The sequence below is a fragment of the Pelophylax lessonae genome, assembly GCF_965119305.1.
Source record: "Pelophylax lessonae genome assembly, chromosome: 1".
In the NCBI taxonomy this organism is placed as follows: Eukaryota; Metazoa; Chordata; class Amphibia; order Anura; family Ranidae; genus Pelophylax; species Pelophylax lessonae.
This window is the reverse complement of record NC_138768.1, coordinates 420,530,818-420,547,347: the sequence shown is the minus strand read 5'-3', so window position 1 is coordinate 420,547,347 and position 16,530 is coordinate 420,530,818. Positions and strand designations below refer to the sequence as shown.

The window sequence follows — 16,530 nt, the reverse complement described above, 5'->3', positions numbered from 1 at the left end:
AACATTAAAAACTTCATCCAGGACAATGGAGCCAGAGGCAAAGCTCTTAAAGTGGATGTAAACCCCGTTCATGAAATTTGACCTGGGCACATTTATCTGTAGTGTTTACTTATATCTCTCCAAAGCTCTGAGTCCCGTGTCTTTCTGATACAACGTTCCTCTGTTATCAGCATGATAACTTCTGACAGGTTCTCAACACAGGAGATAAAAGCAGCTGGAAATTGTGTTGGGGTGGGTGCATATAGATATATTAGCAGAGAACTGGTCTATTCACAGCACAGCTCTGCATGTGTCTTCTTTTCTCTGCCTATGTGGAGGGGGGTGTGTGCCTTTCCTCCAATCAGCTCACACACAGTGTATGCCAAGACTCCACACCCAATGCTGGAACAGAAAGAAAAAAATTCTAACGTAATGTTCACTTTCTAAACAATGTAGAAAGCTGAAGACAGCAGATGTATAAATACAACTTATGTAGGGAGATTTGTTTTATCTCTGTGTATTGTCTGAGGCTATTCCCTTCCCTGGGTATATGTGAGGGTTTACATCCACTTTAGGTTCCTCAATGATTAGTAGAGATGGGCTGAACACCCCCCTTCGGTTCGCAGCAGAACTCCTGAACAGGGGAATTGTTAAAACTCGAATTGCAAACCCCACTAAAGTCTATGGGAGCCGAACAGGAGAATCAAAATTGCCCATTTTGAGAGCTTATATGCAAGTAATTGGCCATAAAAGGTGTATGGGGGTCTGGGTATTGCCCTGAAAGACATGTATAAATGAAAATAAAAAATTGTAAAAACAATCCTTTTATAGGAGCAGCGATTTTAATGATGCTTAAAGTGCAACAATAAAAATGAGAAATTACTTTAAATAAAGTGCCTGGGGGGGCCCTTAATGTGCCTGTAAAGAGGTGCATATGTAGCACGTATAGACCATGCTGCAGCAAAAATGACATTTCTAAAGGAAAAAAAAAAAACAAGTCAAATCCCATTTAAAATGACTTGTGGTTGCATTTGCTGGCCCCCGGCTATAATTTTTTTTTTTTTTTAAAACCATGTGGGGGTCCCTGCCAAAATCCATACCAGACCCTGATATAGACTGGGGGGGGGGGGGGGGACCCCGACTCTGTTTTTTTTCTTAAATTTTTTTAAAAGCTGGGAGCTATCAACTGCACATGCAAGTCATTTTAAATGTGATTTGACGTGTTTTTTTTTTCTTTAGAATTGTCATTTTTGCTGCAGCATGTTTAATGCATGCCAAAGATGTGTCACTTTACAGGCAGATTTTTTTTTTTTTTAACCGGCACTTTTTTTTGTTTAGCTGTCAGTGGGGAAAACAATTGACAGCTGATGACTCATCCATGGTTAAAACCAGCTTAACAATGGATGGTCAGCCAACAGCCGAACAGGCAAATATTCACCCATCTCCAATAATTAGCTTACAGAATGAAATGTGGGCAGAGTTAGGGAAATATACATTCACCAGGGTCACGGGTACGGAGCCCCATGTACCCTTAGGGAATAGGAATCTACCTTCTGGGTCTGAAGGTTGCTGAATGACCTCAAAGCCAGCAGATTCACCAATGAATTTTGATATATCCTTAGTTTTTGCCAGGGGATTAGTGGCATAGTATACTTTGGGAAAGTGTTTAATATACAAATTAAAAAATAAAAGAAGGGGACCAGTTTGGAGAAAACAGACAGTGGATGAAGATATTCTAGAAAAAGAGACAAATGGAAAAATCCTTAGATAGAAGCGGTCGAATAAGCAAGGTAGGGTCTCTGCCTTCAACAACAAGTGTTGCTGCTTTGCAAATGTGGGTAGTATCTGCACCGTATCCAGCATATCCAGATAGGCCCACTTAGGGGGAAGTGAGAGGAGCTAGGCTTTAGAGCTAGGCTAGACTTTATCAATGGTTATGAATACTCAGTTATTGGTAAACAGATTCACTACTAGACATTTGAAAAAAACAAGGTTTAGAGATACCCACGACCATGAAAGTTTAACATGCATATTCAACATGAATACTAAATAATACTTCTGGCAACATGTTAGCTAGATAAATAATAAGTACAAGCACAATTATGAGGCAAGCAGGGAGATCTCCCTGGGGCAGCCTGATTTAAACCACCAGCTAGCCCACATGAACCAGCTGTAAGAACACTATATATTGCACTGTGTGAACTAGAACAGATAAACACTTTAGGACATGTAATAACAGCATTTCTGGAAGAGAAGAACAAAAAACCATAGAATCATCAGATCATGGACAGAACAACAGATTCCATAACCACCTTAGCAGCCCATATGGGCCTGTCAAGTGGAAAGTGGTTGTCGGTGAGCAGTGATGGGCCGAACACCCCCTGTTCGGTTTGCACCAGAACATCTGGAACAGGGAAAAAGTTCTAGCCAACATGCAAACTCCATTAAAGTCTACGGGACACGAACATGAAAAATTAAAAGTCCTCATTTTAAAGGCTTATGTGCAAGTTATTGCCATAAAAAATGTATGGGGACCTGGGCACTGCCCTGGGGGACATGTATCAATGCAATTTTTTTTTTTAAACAATCATTTTTACAGGTGCAGTGGTTTTAATGATGCATAAGTGAAACAATAAAAATTAAAAATTCCTTTAAATATTGTGCCTGGGGGATCCCCTTAATGTGCCTGTAAAGTGTCGCATTTGTACGATGTATGGAGCCTGCTGCAGCAATACTGACATTTCTAAAGGAAAAAATGTAATTTAAACTTGCTTGTGACTGTAATGTATTGTCGGCTCCCGGCAATACAGATAAATAAAAATGAAAAAAAAAATGGTGTGGGGTCCCCCCCCAGTCGATACCAGCCCCTTTGAGTCTGGTACGGATTTTAAGAGAAACCCCACGACAAAATTGAAAAAAAAACGCGTGGTTTCCCCCCCAAAATTCATACCAGACCCTTATCTGAGCAAGCATTCTGGCTGGCCAGGATGGTGGGGGGATGAGCGAGTGCCCCCCTCTCCTGAACCATACCAGGCTGCTTGCCCTCAACATGGGGACGGTGCTTTCGGTGTTGATGGGTACAAGGGCCTCTTCCAGACAACCCTGGGCTGTGGTTGTCGGGATCTGTGGGTGGGGGCTTATTGGAATCTGGAAGCCCTCTTTAAGAAGGGACCCCCAGATCCAGGCCCCCTTATGTGAATTGATATCAGGTACATCATACTCCTACCTGTTCACCAAAAAAGTGTACAAAAAAATAAACACAAAAGCCAGTTTTTGACACATTCTTTATTAAAAAATAAAAATAAAAATAGTGTCCCCCAATGTAAATCCATCGTCAATCATGTCGCCCGCCGCACCCGAAAAATAGAAAAAAAAAAAATAAATAAATCTCCCACCTTTTCACACGCCTACTGAGCCATGACAGCTCTTTTATAGGAAAGGGGCGGGGACACCGTTAAATCACCCAGTGGCACCACCCCCTACTGATGTCACGTGATCTGCCTTCAGATCTTTAATAGCTGAGAAAAAAGTGTTTTGATATCTGCTGCAATAATAGTCATGTCAGCTAGCATGAGTGAATGGTCAGAGTTTCCCAGTTCTTTTACCGTATCTTCAGAGGCAGACTGAGAGCCCTCACTGAGCTCATCTGTGCCTCGTGTTGGTGCCTTCTTGCTTACTGTGCCCCTGCCCACACTGGAGTTTGTTTTAAAAATCTCCTGGATGCTGCGGGTGCTGAAAGTTGCTGTCAAGTGGCGAGAGCGGGTCCCTGAGGAATGGCGCACCAGTCTGTTCATTATAGCCAAAATATAAGCTTAAGCATGAAGGAAGAACTATTATTACAAAATGAATTTCCATTCACATGGGGAACAAATAATTAAAATATCCTAGAATAAAATTGACCGCCTCTTTAGCGAATCTGTATTAAGCTAATTATATCCCACTACTTAATGAGATCAAAACAGAGATTTAGAAAATATCATTACATCCACTTTTTTGGATGGGAAGGATAAACATGGTAAACATGGTAAAAATGGCAATACTCCCGAAAATTTATTTCAATTTTAGATGATGCCAAAAGCCCTCCCCTCAGACATTTTTTAACCACTTCTGGACCGGAAGGATTTGCCCCCTTAATGACCAGGCCCTATTTTGCGAATTGGCTCTGCATTACTTTACCAGACAATAGCGCGGTCCTGCGACGCTGTACCCAAACTAAATGTACGTTCTTTTTTTCCCACAAATAGAGCTTTTTTTTGGTGGTATTTAATCACCTCTGCGATTTTTATTTTTTTCGTTCTAAACTAAAAAAGGATGACAATTTTGAAAAAAAAAAAACAATATATTTCACTTTCTGCTATATAACATTCCCAAAAAAAAAAAAAAAATCAAAATTTTTTAACATTTTAGGCCAATTTGTTTTCTGCTACATATTTTTGGTAAAAAAATTGCAATAAGCGTATTTTGATTGGTTTGCACAAAAGTTATCACGTCTACTAACTACGGGAAAGATTTATGTAATTTTTATTGTTTTTTTTTTACTAGTAATGGCAGTGATCTGCGATTTTTAGCGGGACTGCGACATTTCGGCAGACAGATCGGACCCCTAACTGATATTTTTTTCACTTTTGGGGGTACTAGTGACATTACTACAGTAATCAGTGCTAATAATATGCACTGTTACTGTAATAATGACACTGGCAGGAAAGGGGTTAACAGTATAGGTGATCAAGGGGTTAAATGTGACCCTAGGGGAGTGTTTCTAACTGTGGGGGGCGTGGCTTCTGAGATGACCATAGAGAAATGTGATCCTATATAGCAGGATCACATGAGCTCTGTGGTCATTTTATGGAGAAGGACGGATGGCTGTGTTTACAACAGCCGACCGTGCTTCTCTCTCTGCTGGGAGCGATCGCGGATGTCAGGCAGCAATCGGAGCCACCTGACACACGCCTTGGCTTCTCTGCTGATGATCAGGGGCGGTAGAGCACCGCGGGCGGCGTGCGCTCTCCCCCTAGCTCCTCCCAGGCGAGCGGCGTAGAGCTACGTTGTTCTGCCTGTAAAGCCTGCCGCAGTAAATATAATGTAAGCTTTCGGGGGCGGGTTAAAATATCAAAGACAATGATTTAAGCTATATATGGAAAAATAAGAAGCCAATAGTACAGTTCATGTTACTGAGTAGAGATAATAGACAAGGGAGATTAGCAGCACCAGATATAAAAAGATATTATAATTCAGTAATATTAGCACAAATGATATAATGGATAAACACAAAAAGTGAAAAAAGATGGGTTAGGATGGAGAACACACTAAGCAAGACACATTTAGATAAACATATATGGATATAGAAATGTTTTTACATTTTGAGACCTAATTTATAGACAAGTTGGAATACAACTCACCATTAATTTCACTAGCAGGGACAATTTTTATTTATTTTTTTACCTGGTAAAGGGGGACTGTTTGGAAATTGGTTAGGAAACACACAATTGAAAGATATAGTGAATATAGAGAAAATACAATCATTTCAGGAATTAAAACACAAACGTGATTTGACAAGCATAAAATGTGGAGGTATTTACAATGGAAGGACTTCATGACTACATTAACACAGCCAATTAGATCGGAGGAGAATTAGAACCAAATAGAACAATTATGTAACTCAGGCAATAGCGAAACATGGAATATCTCAGATTCATAGAATATTCACTTTGGGGGGGGGGGGGGCAGGAAATGCCTACATTTATTGGAAAATGGGAAGGGGAGTTGGGTACACGACTGGATGAGCAACAAGTGGCTAAAGTGCTGAGAGCGGAACACTGTTAAGTGCCTGACATAAATACAATAAAAAAGAATTATAAATTGTTGGTAACATGGTACATAACACCTTTGAAGGCTCAAAAATACCAACAAAGTAATGCCCCGTACACACGTACCGATGGTCGGCATACAAATGTTCCTCTTTTCTCCCCGGGATGTCGGTGTCTGCTGAAAAGTGCAAAGACAGCACAAGGACAGCACAAGAATTTTGTCCGCCGACTGCAGAAGTGATGTCATGTAATGGTTAACTTTCCCTGTGTTTTCTATTTTCTGAGCATGCCCAGTCTTGCAAATCTGCGGTCTGTCGGCCGAATTGTGTACTGACAGGCGAACAATCGTCCGTTCTGGTGTCGGCATACAAAAATTTTCATGTTTGCAAGAAAGACTTTTGTCCGCGGATTGTGCGCAGACATCTGTCGGAGGCACCATACTAACACGCGTACAATCGGCAGATCCTTCGTCCACCGACGTTTGTATGCCGACGATCGGTACGTGTGTACGGGCCTTAAATCCCCTATATGTTGGAGGGGTTGCAATCAGAAGGGCACTATGGCCCATATTTGGTGGGAATGTAAAAGAATAAAGTAATATTGGCAAGAGATACAATATTATATAAGGGAGATCACAGGAGAGGAGATGTCAAATTACCCATGGGTATGTCTAGTTCATAATACAAACAGCACAAAAAAACAATATAAGAGAACCATGGTGCCATATCTAATAAATGCAATGAAAGGAATAATACTTAAAAATGGATCCTGAAAAACCCACTATAAAAGAATGGTTTGAAAGAATAGAATACATACATAAAATGGAATACCTAGGTAGTAAAGAGGAGGATCGAGTGGAAAGATTCAACAGCATATGGAAAAAATGGACAGATTTCAAGAATACTAGAAAATATACAGAGAAACGGAAAGTGTAGGTGGGGGGAAAGAGGAGGAGAGGTGGAGAACTGGAGGAGGAAAGGAAGGGTAGGGGAGATCGGCATAATAGGGGGTAGGGGGGGGAGAGGGAGGAGGGAAGGGAATGAGGGAGGGGGATTATTAAGTATGTATTGATTCATATTTATTTTTATTTTTTCAATACTTGATTACATTGGTTGTTTTTTTAATGCAAAAAAAATCAAATAAAGTTTGATAAAAAAAAAGAATAGACTAGAAAAGAATATAACCATCTTCTGAACTTCAAATTTTAAATATAATAAATTTGAAGTCTAATAGAATAAATTTGATTAGAAAGGAACATAAAAGAATAGAAAACAATAGAACAGAAAAATAATAGAATACATTCAAACTCTAATATAATATAAAAGAATAGAATAGAATAGAAAAGAAAAGAATAGAATAGAAAATAAAAGAAATGGAATGGAAAAGAATAGCATAGAATAGAAAAAAACAATAAAATAGAATGGAATAGAAAGAATATAACACTTCCAAAATTCGAATTTGGAACAGAATAAATTAGATTTTTGAATGGACTTTGATTCCAATTCGAAAGGAATTCAAATTTGAATCTATTCAAATTTTCAGAATTCAGTCAAATTAAGTACAATTCGACTACATTTGGGACATTTGAATTGATTTGAATTCAAATAAACAAAACAAATTCTGAAAATTAAACAAATTTAACGAATTTAACTGAATAAATGTATGTAAATAACGAAGCAAAGCGAAATTAAACAAATGTTTTCCTTCTTTTAGGCTTGTTGTTTAAAGCTTCACCTTTTAAAAAAAAATAATTTTGCAGGTAAAAAAAATTGCATTAATTATTTTTTTTTATTAGGAGCCTGGAAAGCAATGCACCCATGATCAGTAGATGGCGGGTGCAATGCAGGGTACCTGCAGACTGTCAGTGTAAGCTGTCCAGATAGTTACACACTGACAGGAAGCATTAACACACTACCACCACTATCACCAGTGCTCTGGCAGTTCACTGAAAACTACAAGTATCAGCCACAAAAGGCTGCCAGTGGTTGTAGTGGGCAGAACCCCGCACAACATGTTTTTTCTTAAATTGTGATGAGTTCGGGGAAAAAATCCCCGACTCACTGTTATTAAGGTCAGCAGGTCAGGGAGAGGCTGCAGCAGTGGGGACATGTTATCTACCCTAAAAATGGGTGGAACATGTAACATGTTCCCTTAGGTAAACTCATTCTTTAACTTCTACCTTCATATTGATGTACATATGCAACTTTCTGTATGTTGCCTTGTGGTAATTGGTAATGCATATACATTACGTGCTGGTTTAATCCTCCTCTTATGTTAGGGTCAGAACCGACCCGTTTTCAGGTTTTGAATGTCTATAAGTAACACATAAATTTGTTTATTGCATCAAGATTTTTTTACTTTGTCAGGAACCTCTATTTAAACAATGTAATAGAAAAAGAATCCTTTTCACTAAATTATAAAATACTGTGGTGAAAATTAAGACGTTTATGGTGTTAGGGTCAATTCTGACCCAGTTATAATATAGGATTTTAGGACACTAATAAGTTCCAAAACTGAAATCATAAACACTCTCTCTGCTTAGTAACACTGACAGCCAATCCCCTCTCAACCCTGTGAGCTGTAGTTAGGGAGGGGCCTATCTCTTTTCCTGCTTGTCTGCTTCTCTAAATAAAGTGAAGAAACATAGGACAAATTCATTTCAGAGTTGCTGACTTTATTTTACAATTTTTTAAATTTGAAAATGAAAGGTATGCTATCAAAAGAAAGGTCTAAGGGGTCACACCAAAAATATTAAAACCAATCTTTTCAAGGATAAAGAAGCCTAACAAGGTAACTAACCAAGAGGTAAGAAACAAATTTGATGATAAATAATTATTTAGAGGGTATTTTATGGCTGATTTAAAACACGGGTCAAAACCGACCCGTTAACATCATGGATAGTAACAGAATTCTAACATAAGATGAGGGTTAAATAGTTATTGAACCACACTAAAGTATATGTAAATGCGCCTATTCCTGTTTTTATCATGCAGATCAAGTAACAAAGTTTTGGTCATGTGACCAGCACTGGAGGACCCATAGAGGAATGATAGAGCAGTAAGGGAAGTATTTCCTATAAAAATATTTTAAGTGAACATTTTAGTACATGTAAACTTTTATTGGGAAAAAAAAAAAAACATAAAAAATAAAATATGCGGACGACTCTCTGTCATTAGGGAGGGAAAGGAAAAACACTTGGGGGTACCTAAACATCCTGCAGCAGCTTCCCAAACCTCCCTGTCATGTCTGAATCTCAAGGTGTTCTGACAGGCAAAGTTTCAGCACCTTCTGCCAAATTGTGCTGGCCTTTTCTGGCTCCTGTGCATTTTAATAAGAGTTTGGGGGGGGGGGGGTAGAGATTAGTGGCTATAGTCAAGGGTTGGCCTTTAAGAATGGCCCACATGACACCATACACACTGTCTGCCATCTGCCACTGTCTGCCATCAGTTGGTCCAACAAAATTCGAAGGGACAAACAGGAAAAATTATGTCGTATGATAGCCCCGCGAACGACAATCGTTTAATAATCAGTACACTATGCGTCCGCTAAAAATCGATCGACAAAGACCGCGCATGATCAGAAACACTAAAAAAGCACGGAAAAAGCCTGGCTGCCATTGTTTTTGTTTTGCACCATCTGATACGTAGCAGCAACCAGGAAGCTTTTCCCGAATCGTACGACAAAAATCATACGATTTGTACACATTGTTGAATTCGATGTTAGTATCATGCAACAAAATGCGAACGATAAGTCATCCGATTATCTGAACGTGTGTACGGGGTTTTAGGCTAGCCATACATGTTCAATCTTCTTTACCCTAAACTATGAAGTGTAAGGGACTTCCTAATTGGATAAAATTGAGACTTGTTTAGTTTTGACCTCATATTATATGGTTTTTGGTAAATCTAAAGGAAAATTGTACAAGAAGATTGAACATGTATGGCCAGCCTAAGTGAGCACTTCTCCTTTGCCAATATAATCCATCCACCTCACAGGTGGGGCATATCAAGATGCTGATTAGACAGCATGAATATTACACAGGTGTGCCTTAGGCTGGCCACAATAAAAGGCCACTCTAAAATGTGCAGTTTTATCACACAGCACAATGCCACAGATGTTGCAAGTTTAGAGGGTGCATTCAATTGGCATGCTGACTGCAAGAATGTCCACCAGAGCTGTTGCCCGTGAATTGAATGTTCATTTCTCTACTATAAGCTGTCTCCAAAGGCATTTCTCAGAATTTGGCAGTACATTCATCCGGCCTCACAACCTCAGACCACGTGTAACCACACCAGCCCAGGACCTCCACATCCAGCATCTTCACCAACAAGATCATCTGAGACCAGCCAGCTGGATAGCTGCTGCAACAATCGGTTTGCATAACCAAAGAATTTCTGAATAAACTGTCAGAAACAGTTTAAGGAAAGCTCATCTGCATGCTTGTCCTCCTCATCTGGGTCATGCCCTGACTGCAGTTTGTCGTCGTAACCGACTTGAGTGGGCAAATGCTCACATTCAATGGCATCTGGCACTTTGTGTTCTCTACACAGATGAATCATGGTTTTCATTGTACAGGGCAGATGGCAGACAGTGTGTATGGTGTCGTGTGGGTCGAGTGTGTATGGCGTCGAGTGGTTTGCTGATGTCAAAGTTGTGGATCAAGTGGCCCATGGTGGTGGTGGGGTTATGGTATGGGCAGGCGTATGTTATGGACAATGAACACAGGTGCATTTTATTGATGGCTTTTTGAATGCACAGAGATATTGTGACGAGATTCTGAAGCCCATTGTTGTGCCATTCATCCATGAACATCACCCCATGTTTCAGCATGATAATGCACAGCTTAATGTTGCAAGGATCTGTACACAATTCCTAGAAGCTGAAAACATCCCAGTTCTTGCATGGCCAGCATACTCACTGGACAGGTCACCCATTGAGCATGTTTGGGATGCTCTGTATCAGCGTATACGATAGCGTGTTCCAGGTCCTGCCAATATCCAGCAACTTCACACAGCCATTGAAGAGGAGTGGACCAACATTCCACGGGCCAAAATCAACAACCTGATCAACTCTATGTGAAGGAGATGTGTTGCACTGCGTGAGGCGAATGATGGTCACACCAGATACCGACTGGTTTTTGGACCCCCCCCCCCCCCAATACAGTAAAGCTGCAGATTTTATTGTGGCCTTTATTGTGGCCAGCCTAAGACACACCTGTGCAATAATCATGCTGACTAATCAGCATCTTGATATGCCACACCTGTGAGGTAGATGGATTATCTCAGCAAAGGAGAAGTGCTCACTAACACAGATTTAGACAGGTTTGTGAATAATATTTGAGAGAAATAGGCCTTTTGTGTACATAGAAAAAGTCATAGATCGGAGTTCAGCTCATGAAAAATGGGGGCGAAAACAAAAGTGTTGCATTTAAACTTTTGTTCAGTGTATATATACAGTGGGTACGGAAAGTATTCAGACCCCCTTAAATTTTTCACTCTTTGTTATATTGCAGCCATTTGCTAAAATCATTTAAGTTCATTCTTCTTCCTCATGAATGTGCACATAGCACCCCATACTGACAGAAAAACACAGAATTGTTGACATTGTTGCAGATTTATTAAAAAAGAAAAACTGAAATATCACATGGTCCTAAGTATTCAGACCCTTTACTCAGTATTTAGTAGAAGCCCCCTTTTGATCTAATACAGCCAGGAGTCTTTTTGGGAAAGATGCAACAAGTCTTTCACACCTGGATTTGGGGATCCTCTGCCATTCCTCCTTGCAGATCCTCTCCAGTTCTGTCAGGTTGGATGGTAAACGTTGGTAGACAGCCATTTTTAGGTCTCTCCAGAGATGCTCAATTGGGTTTAAGTCAGGGCTCTGGCTGGGCCATTCAAGAACAGTCACGGAGTTGTTGTGAAGCCACTCCTTCGTTATTTTAGCTGTGTGCTTAGGGTCATTGTCTTGTTGGAAGGTAAACCTTCGGCCCAGTCTGAGGTCCAGAGTACTCTGGAGAAGGTTTTTGTCCAAGATATCCCTGTACTTGGCCGCATTCATCTTTCCCTCGATTGCAACCAGTCGTCCTGTCCCTGCAGCTGAAAAACACCCCCACAGCAGGATGCTGCCACCACCATGCTTCACTGTTGGGACTGTATTGGACAGGTGATGAGCAGTGCCTGGTTTTCTCCACACATACCGCTTAGAATTAAGGCCAAAAAGTTCTATTTTGGTCTCATCAGACCAGAGAATCTTATTTCTCACCATCTTGGAGTCCTTCAGGTGTTTTTTAGCAAACTCCATGCGGGCTTTCATGTGTCTTACACTGAGGAGAGGCTTCCGTCGGGCCACTCTGCCATAAAGCCCCGACTGGTGGAGGGCTGCAGTGATGGTTGACTTTCTACAACTTTCTCCCATCTCCTGACTGCATCTCTGGAGCTCAGCCACAGTGATCTTTGGGTTCTTCTTTACCTCTCTCACCAAGGCTCTTCTCCCCCGATAGCTCAGTTTGGCCGGACGGCCAGCTCTAGGAAGGGTTCTGGTTGTCCCAAACGTCTTCCATTTGAGGATTATGGAGGCCACTGTGCTTTTAGGAACCTTAAGTGCAGCAGAAATCTTTTTGTAACCTTGGCCAGATCTGTGCCTTGCCACAATTCTGTCTCTGAGCTCTTCAGGCAGTTCCTTTGACCTCATGATTCTCATTTGCTCTGACATGCATTGTGATCTGGAAGGTCTTATATAGACAGGTGTGTGGCTTTCCTAATCAAGTCCAATCAGTATAATCAAACACAGCTGGACTCAAATGAAGGTGTAGAACCATCTCAAGGATGATCAGAAGAAATGGAAAGCACCTGAGTTAAATATATGAGTGTCACAGCAAAGGGTCTGAATACTTAGGACCATGTGATATTTCAGTATTTCTTTTTTAATAAATCTGCAACAATGTCAACAATTCTGTGTTTTTCCGTCAATATGGGGAGCTGTGTGTACATTCATGAGGAAGAAGAATGAACTTAAATGATTTTAGCAAATGGCTGCAATATAACAAAGAGTGAAAAATTTAAGGGGGTCTGAATACTTTCCGTACCCACTGTATATATATATATATATATATATATATATAAATTTCCAACTATGTACAGTATTTTTAACACAGAAAAGTACCTTCTATTGCTCTCAGTCTCCTCCGAATTACCATTTTTTTTATTTTTTGCTGCTGTTATCTGGCTTTCCGTTTGAGGGTGGTTACATTTATTCTCCATGGTCCTACTGTATGTAGTAATGTAGCCACCCTCTCTTGCTCAATCCTGGGCAGAATTGGGACTATGGACTATGAGCAAACAAAGGGAACTGAGGGGAAAAAGGAGAGGTTCAGAAGCTCAAAAGGGATGTTACAAGGAGGCAGAAAAGCTTGTTAAAAAAGGATTTATAGAAAAATAATTTACAGGATCATTAAAATGGGACTACACTGCATCTGAGCACCACAAACAAAAAATAGTATTATTGCATTTTTAATATTCAAAGCAAACTCACACATCCATGCCTCCATTGTTTCTTTTGCTGAAAAATCACTTTGAAATACACCTCCCTAGTATTTTTGGCCATGCCCCTCTTGAGTTAGGGCAGATGAGTCATTTAGCATTTACTTGGAATCCATCTGCCCTTAGTTCAGGCATGCAGGCGGGCGAGTGTGTTTACCTGTGAAAAGCCCTTCTCCCTGGGATGTATGACATAATTTGCCTGGAATCCATCTGCCCTTAGGCCAGGCTCGCAGTGAGGAGGGTGTATTTAGCTTTGAAACCTCCTTATTTGCAATTTAAGAATCCGGGGGTGCATTACATCATCTGCCTAGGCCTGGAAACCAGGAAGTAACTAAAAAAAGGTTATAGAGAGTTTAAAACAAGTAAATATAATATACTTTCCTATCTAATAAATTGCTAGCAGCATAAGGATTAAAAATAGTCAATGTTGATCAACAGAGTGAAGTTATGCTTGAGTAGGGAATGTGTATGAATTATTTTTGAAGATAAATCCTCCTGAAGAAGCAGATTACAACTGCAAAACATGGTGAGGAACATGCGCCTAGTATGCATTACTGAATATTACTTGAATATAATAAGTCTCCACTAGATGATGTTCTAGTTTAGTCTTATATGTTACATAAGCTCTTTTTGTAGGATGAACTATTCTTGGACTATATGTCCTTTGTTCTCCTTTTAAACATTTTGTATTGAATACATTTTGTATTTTTATATAAGCTTTCTTATTATGTGATCTCTGAACCAAAGGTATCGAGAGAGTCCAACAACCTTTCGTTTTTTTTCCAAATTTTTTTGAGACTGTCTTTCTGGGGACAACAGTCTCTGTCCTCTCTTCTTTTCTGCAGGATAAGTAATATATTTATAGTAACAGAGTCACATTTTATGAAACCATTTGTGGCTATTTTTATTTTTTTTCCAATATACTGTATGCATATAGAGTACATTTTCTCTATAATGCTGTGAACCTCTTTTTTTTTTTTTTTAATACAGTATATGTTCAGAAGGGTACTGGCTTGTTCTTCCACACCCTTAGACTATGTTGCATAGCTCAGTAATAGCAAAAGACCAGTAGTTAAATGGTTATATTGTCAAAATTTACTCCAAATAAGCACTAACAAGCATTTACAGCATTCATTTCTTAAGTGCCATTTATACGGAAACGGATGAGCAGTTTAATCTTCAGTTTATGATGTATTGTTGCTGCTTTAAATGCTTTCATGTTATTGTATTGCGTTTATCTCATTTTTGCATCTGTAGTCTCCTAAATGCCATTTCATCTTTGATTGTCATTTATGTAACGAAAAGAAAATGACATCTCTGATTGTGCCATAATCCAGCAATAACAGTTTAATCTTTGTTTTATAGCTCCATCATCCCTCCCAGGGGTTCCGCTTTGGAACGGTGAAAGAGAGCAGTGCTGAAGATTACGTGAAGAAGAGTTTCCCGGAGATGCATGAGTACATGCGGAGATATAACACGCCCTCTACCTCAGAAGGAGTTGCGTTTTTAAAGTAATTTACATTACGTCAATAATGTTGCTATGATTTTGTCCCATCTCCTGGTGTGTTTAATAATGAATGTACTTTTTTTGCAGGCTTCCAAAACCTAATGTCTCAACAGCACAGTTGTGTTTTAGGGAATTCATATATGGACATGAATATTTATAACATAAACTGAGTAAAATGAATAATTAGATTTAAAAGTAGGTTGAAATTAAATGTTTAAAGGGAAATTACGGTGTACTGTATATTAAGTAGGCATATACTGTAGTTTTATGTAGCTTTGCAGTATTTATCCTAAAGTAATTGTTTATGTTTGTCATTTTTACTTGCCGCTATAGGCAGGGTAGATTTGAATTACTCTCCTTTAAGTGTTAAATGCTTCAACATTCATGTATGTGTAAAGAAAGATACCAGTAATATGTGTAATGGGTATGTGTAATATTCTTTTCACAAGAGCGAATGTAGCATTCCCTGACATTGATCCTAAGAGTAAAAGAGCTACAAAAACATTCAAACAAGTGAGTTAAAGCAGAGTTCCACCCAAAAGTGGAAGCTTCACTTTACTGCTTCCTTTCCCCCTTCAGCGCCACATTTGGCACCTCTCCAGGGGGGGAAGGGGGGAACGGATACCTGTCAAAAAGAGGTACCTGCTACCACTTCCGTGTAAGAGGGCTGCAAAGACCTAGGTCATTTCCAGCCCCTTCTCCTTCCTCCCCGCTGCCTTCTGGGAGACACACACAGGTCCCAGGAGACAGCGGGACCATTCAGAAAGAGCAGCATGACTTGTGCATGCACAGTAGGAAACAGACTTCACTTCTTGTTTCCCTTAGTATAGATGCCAGTGCCTGCACCCGGAGCCCATGGACGGGTCGGCTTCAGGTTCCGACATTGTGGGCTCCCTGGACAGGTAAGTCCTTATGTCCTTATATTAAAAGTCATCAGCTACAGTATTTGTAGCTGCTGACTTTTTAATCCCCCCCCCCCCCCAGGCTGGAACTCCACTTTAACATTTACCAATAGAGAAAATACTATGGGGTTATTTATTAAAAACTGGAGCCTGCAAAATCTGTGACAGCTTATTCCTGGTGGTTAGGGAGATGGATCTGCTGCCGCATGCAGCCTGAGTAGCTAGGAAAGGGTGGGGATGAACGTGCAGCTACCTCTCTCTGAACAGTACCAAGTCACAAGCCCTAAACATAGGGATGTACCTATGCCACGAGGGACCCCCTGGTAAAGCACATTGTTCCCATATTGATGAGGATATGTTCCACTTCCCCACAACCCCAGCCAGGGGTTGTGTGGATCTGCAGGTAGAGATCTTATCTGAATCTGGAAGCCCCCTTTAAAAACAATATGCAGCATGATGCCCCCCCCCCCCCAAAATAAGACACGGGCATGTTCTGCCAAATGATGGTAATATTTTACCCATGGACAAATGATGGGGTTCAAGCAGGGTTTGCCAAACATAAAAGAAGTTTGAATGCCAAATCCAAACCCCATTGAAATCAATACTAAATGAATCTGTCAATATAAAAATGCCCATTTTCTTTGAATAACATGTCTGGGTGCCCTTCTCCTGACTGTGAAGGGTGTATCTTTATAATGTACAGAATGTGCTGGAGCAGCACTGACATTTACAAAGAAATGCTATATATTTTTAGAGACCTTTAGAAGGGTCTCTGTGCTATTTATTTCTTTATAAAT

At 40.0% G+C, this 16,530-nt stretch overlaps 1 protein-coding gene across 1 annotated transcript in view; it reads left to right on the top strand.

The window, feature by feature from the left end:
• GRIN3A (glutamate ionotropic receptor NMDA type subunit 3A) overlaps positions 1–16,530 on the top strand; it is a 557,215-nt gene that overhangs the window by 416,789 nt on the left and 123,896 nt on the right. The window contains exon 4 of the mRNA XM_082260534.1: positions 14,690–14,835. Within this exon, the coding sequence (XP_082116660.1) occupies positions 14,690–14,835 (146 nt within the window). The remainder of the gene's footprint in view (positions 1–14,689; positions 14,836–16,530) is intronic.